At 35.2% G+C, this 5637-nt stretch overlaps 1 protein-coding gene across 1 annotated transcript; it reads left to right on the forward strand.

The window, feature by feature from the left end:
• The first annotated feature begins 1534 nt into the window (after positions 1-1534).
• LOC113735262 (uncharacterized) lies at positions 1535-3643 on the forward strand. The gene has a single exon (XM_027262284.2). The coding sequence runs from the start codon at positions 1535-1537 to the stop codon at positions 3641-3643; it is 2109 nt and encodes a 702-aa protein (XP_027118085.1).
• Positions 3644-5637: the final 1994 nt, after the last annotated feature.

The following is a 5637-nucleotide window of genomic DNA, read 5'->3' on the forward strand; positions in this document are numbered from 1 at the left end:
AGGGAAAGAGAGAGAGAGAGAGAGAGAGAGAGAGAGAGAGAGAGAGAGAGAGAGAGAGAGAGAGAGAGAAAGAGAGAGCAGCTATCAGAAAGATATCAACTGAAGCTGTTGGGGTGATTTTTTGATGAGGGAATGGATCCTATCTATAGATTTTAGAATGAGGTGCAACCCTTCTCACTTCCGATGTGGGACAAAGACTGCAACTCTTCTCACTTCTCAATGTGGGATAGAGAAAGCAATACTTCTCATTTTTCGATGTGAGACAAAGAATATTTTTGAAATACTATATATTTTACAACACTGTGAACCAAAACACTTTAGTCCTAAAGCGTAAAAAGCATTTTATTATTTTATCTTTAAAAGATTAAGAACATTTTTTTTCCTCTCCTAACCAAAAAATAGGAGTTAAAAATTATGAATTACAAAAGGGTCCCGTTTGATAAATGAGTTTTTTTAAATGTTTGTCTAAAACTTTACTGTAGTTTACTAAAAAATTTTTGAAGTGTGTAAATTTTTAGATATTTTGAAGTATATAGTTTAAAAATTTTGAGAAATTTTTTAAGGTTATTATAGTAAATTTGTTAAAAATTTATAGCAGACAAACTTGATCAAAAATTTGCTTGCCAAACAGGCCCAAAATTTTACATTTTCAGTAAAGTTAGAAATGAGGTTAAAAAAAAATGAAAATGAATCTATTTGGCGTGAAAAGGCGCGATTGATTTATGCTTGACGTATGGAGCGGTCCCAGTAACGAAGTGCATTGTACACAATCACACTGCAATGACGACTTTACTCTTCAAATCAATGAATACTACAAAGAAAATGAAGGAAGAATTGCCAAACTCAGCTCGGGTAAATAATGGGTTCATTTCATGTTATGGGTCTTGATTGCCACCATGTTTGCTTGTTTGTGATCTTTACAGTTTTGTTTGAACATTCTTGTAAGATCTATCATTCTACCTTGACTAGAAGAATCAGCTGTAATTCAGGCAGCAACATATTTGACAGTCTGATTTCTTGCTAATTGATTCATTTTCAGAATTGATTCAGCAATAATATGTGCATTCTGAGTATGCATAGAAGGCTTCCTTTCAGGATTTTTAGATCTGAGTTCTCACACACTCAGTCACACACATAAACACAAGCACTTAGTGTATATGCATGCTCTAGCTTCCAAGAAGTTGAATTATGGAAGAAAGGTTCTTAGGAGGTAGTATTATTCTTGCAAAGCTTTTGGTTTTTTCTTTTCTTTTCTTCTTTTTTTGGTAGGAGGTAGTCTTGAACTCTGGTGTTTAAACTTGCAAAAAGGGCTTAGCTTTAGCATTGAAAAGTTTACCAGTTGGTATTACCTCTTGAGAAGCTAGCTTCGGAATTGAGAGATTAATGGAGGTGACAATAGTTTTTTAAGTTTTATTACCTGCTAGTTTGAGATTAATTTCACGTTGAAATTTGTATTGACTTCCCTCCAGTTTCTCTAGGCTAGCTGGATTGATTTTTTTAGAGAAGAAAGAAGGGAAAGAAGCAAAAAGAATACATGGCCTCCCTCATCCCTCACATGGTAAAGAGGCTATGGGATGAGTGGAATCTTCGCGCTGCAGTCCTTATTAGTCTTTTCTTCCAAATGGTGTTATTATCCTTAGCAACATTTCGGAAACGAACAGGAAACAGAATAGTGAATGCCACAATATGGTCTGTTTATCTGCTTGCCGATTGGCTTGCTGCTTTTGCTGTTGGACTCATCTCTAATGGCCAAAGTAATGACAATCCTGATAAATTCAGAGTAAATAAAGATCTTGCAGCATTCTGGGCTCCATTTTTATTGTTACATCTTGGTGGCCCTGATAACATAACTGCTTTCTCCCTTGAAGATAATGAGTTGTGGATCCGGCATCTGCTTGGGCTTGTCATTCAGCTTCTTGCTGTTGCTTACGTCTTTTCCCAGTCCATCCCTAACGTACTCTCAGTTCCCACAATACTCTTGTTTTTCGCTGGAGCTATTAAATATGCTGAGCGAACTCGTGCTCTATATTCAGGTTGCTTGGGTAATTTTAAGGCTTCTATGCTTGATACTGGACCAAATTATATTCCGCTTATGGAGGAGTACTCAGCTAATAAAGATGCTGATGTTCCGGTTAGGATAATAATAGAGAACGAACCTAGGAGAGTCCTTCAGACTTCTGAAATTCTAGATGAAACAGATTGGACTACTGAAGAAGAAATAACTCACCTAGAAGTTGTGCAGAAGGGGTATGAATTTTTCACCACTTTTAGGGGGCTGATTGCTGACCATATGTTTAGCTTCCATGTGCCTAATAGAAGCAGAAGATTCTTCTCCCAAATTTCTGCCCATGATGCTTGCAGAGTATTGGAGGTGGAGCTCAATTTCATGTATGATTCTCTCTACACTAAGATGGCTGTGGTGCACAGTAATATAGGTTTTGTTTTCCGTTTCATCTGCTCTGTACTTATAGTGCTTTGTTTTGTGGAATTTGCATCACATCGTAGTTCCGAGATCAACCATTTTGATGTTACTGTTAACTACATTTTGCTTTATGGTGCTGTTGGCTTGGATCTTGTGGCTTTGATTAAGGTCATTTTCTCTGACTGGACTGTAGTTGCGCTTAAGAATCGCAGAATTAAACGAATCGTATCTGCCGTCCGTGACAAGCTGTCATCCGATCAAAGGTGGTCTAATACAATCTCGCAGCATAACTTGATCAATTTTTGCCTGAATCAGCGGTGGAGATGGTTAGATATTGCAGCTGAAACCGTTGGACTCAAGGCATTTCTTGATGAACTGAAATACAAAAAGGACTTTGTCATTCAGAATAATTTGAAAGAATTTATCTTTGACGAGCTCAGGGGTAAAGCTTACAAAGCAAGAACCACTAAAGTTGCTAAAGAAATATACTCGGCAAGAGGTAAAAGTGCTCTGTCAGATTACATTGGCTACAGATCTGAGACCATGTCATCAAGTGTAAGTGAGGAAGTTGATTATGATGAAAGCCTGTTGCTGTGGCATATTGCCACTGAGCTATGCTATTCCACAAGCCCTGATGATAAAAATTCCAATCGTGAATTTTGCAAGCTTATATCTGATTATATGTTGTATCTCTTGGTTATGCGGCCTACAATGATGTCTGCAGCTGCTGGCATTGGACAGATTCGATTTCAGTACACGTGTGAGGATGCTAAGAATCTTTTCAGCAGGTTGAAGCCAGAATTAAGGCCATCAATTTCAGCAGCCTTCACATCCAAGATTACAGCAGCAACCCGACAAAGAGATGCATGTGAAAAGCTACTTAATGAATGGGAAGTGCTACTTAATGTAAATACAGATGATAAACCCGATGCTCTGAAGGGTGGCACAAGAAAATCGGTGCTTTCTGCTGCCTGTAGGCTCGCAAAGGATTTGAGAGATTTGGAGGATAATAAAAGAAGGTGGGAGATAATGAGCAAAGTGTGGGTGGAACTGTTGTCCTATGCTGCCGGCCACTGCCGACCATATGCTCATGCTCAGGAGCTCAGTAAAGGGGGTGAGCTGATTACTTTCGTTTGGATGCTGATGGCTCATTTTGGATTATTAGAACAATTTTGGATTGTGGCTGGGCATGCGAGACCAAAATTGATTGTGGAAAAGTAGGGATTATAATCAGGTAAAGGCAGAATAAGAATTTTCTTCTTGACTGGAATCAAATAGAGTTCTTCGGCCAGGATTACTTCCCCGGCTTGGTGAGTGATTCTTCTTGTAGAAGAAAATTTTCATTTCAGTATGATAACTCAAGCTAATTTTCCTTATTCATCGAAAGCTGTTTGTATATTCATCTTGTTTGACATTATGGCACTATTGAAACTCAGCGAGTATGAACATTTATGAAGCATATATACAGATAACAATTGGTATGCATTCCATTTCCCGTCATAGTCTACCATTCCCTTTCCTTTTGAAGGTACCAAAGAGTTTCATGGGAAAATACAAAAAGTTGCAAAACCACTAAGAGTTAGAGGTCCATATAACACGATATTTGCACAATATTTAAGAGTATGTAGTTCTTAAAAATGCATATACTTGGGATTAGAGTTTTTATTGAACAGAGTTGTTGGTGAAAATCTTCATGTTGAACTCGTTTGAATGCAGAAAAACATTTGATATGTAATAAACAAATCGAATTTGAACACAAAATTAGGCACATTTGATAATCGAGCTAAACATGAACCTATTTCTAAACCATTCGAATAGATTCCTGAACACATAATTATAAAGAATAAGTAAATACAAATATCTGCATTGTATGTATATTACCAAATATGAGTAAATACACCTGGATTTCCCCTTAACAAAGTAATTATCCATGAATTATTATTATTTATTTTCTAAACAAAACCAATATAATTATAATTATTCTAAATTATGTATTAGTTTTAAAAAATTAGAATTAAATCATTTTCAACCTCAAATTTGAGCTCCATTCGACACTATTTGACTCCTTAAAAGCTTTATAAGACAATTATAGTAGTTGCGCATGATTAATTATCAACTCAACCTCCGTGTCTGAGTCAATTGTGAGAAACTATCTTAGTAATATATCGGTAAACATGTGGATGTCTTCTCGTCAAGTTTGTTGGCAAAAGGAAAATATAACAACAATAATTGGGTCATCTCATCAAATAAACTTTTTTGAATTTAGGGTCTATTAATTGGATGGTATATCTTTTTCCTATTTTATAAAAATAAAATTTATTTAAAACACTATCTATAGTCACAGTCTAAAATACCCATAAGCTAAAGAATAGGATTTATAGTAGCATGAAGTTTTAGACAAGGAGATGGGTATTGAGTTTACCAAAAATAAAAATACCTACACAAAGAAAATTTTGCTTTTTGTGTGCAGTGAGGAGTAGAGTCATTTTCATAGGAATTAATTGATTTATTTCTTTGCAGTAACTATCAATAAGAGGAAGGGGAGGGTGAGGGAGGGTTTGAGAACTTAAACTAAAGTACCTTAAATAAAAAAAAGTAATAACAAAATATGCATACCTCTAGTCAAAGGAATAATCTTGGTTTTGGTTCATTCCACCAATCATCAATGTAAGGAAATTTATATATTTATGAATAAATTAGTTATGATAATCAATAAGTTCTGACAACATGCCTCTCCTTAGTTTTTGAATAACCAAAACAAGCTTTTTGATTATTTCTCTTGTTAATAGATAACCATAAGCAAGCTCTAAAGATTTTAATGTATCGACAGCACTAATAACTAGAAAGTTCACCAATTTTAATCAGCAAACTCACAAGTTCAATTCATTTAAATTAGATCATATATTTTCAGTACGTATAAACAAATATGCTGCTTGTCACAAGTATCAAAACAATCAAACAATTATAGATTTGACATTTCAATTGATAATAGACTATTCTGAATAATTAAATATTGACCACCTATCTAATCACACAAAATGCTCATCACGCAGTCAGTGCAAAAAATATATAAATACTCATGAATAAGTTAATAGGTTATCTATCATGTAATTGCTAAAGAAGGGTGTAGGCGGTCAATAAGTTATCTTCCAATCACTAAAAAGCCTAGCAAGACTCTATATCCAACCTATTGGAAGGTTGTAAGAAAATAACAA

Source organism: Coffea arabica, chromosome 3c, assembly GCF_036785885.1.
Source record: "Coffea arabica cultivar ET-39 chromosome 3c, Coffea Arabica ET-39 HiFi, whole genome shotgun sequence".
In the NCBI taxonomy this organism is placed as follows: domain Eukaryota; kingdom Viridiplantae; phylum Streptophyta; class Magnoliopsida; order Gentianales; family Rubiaceae; genus Coffea; species Coffea arabica.

Bases quoted from the DNA above. Each gene is read 5' to 3' on its own strand.
- LOC113735262 (XM_027262284.2), top strand. From the start codon at position 1,535: ATGGCCTCCCTCATCCCTCACATGGTAAAGAGGCTATGGGATGAGTGG.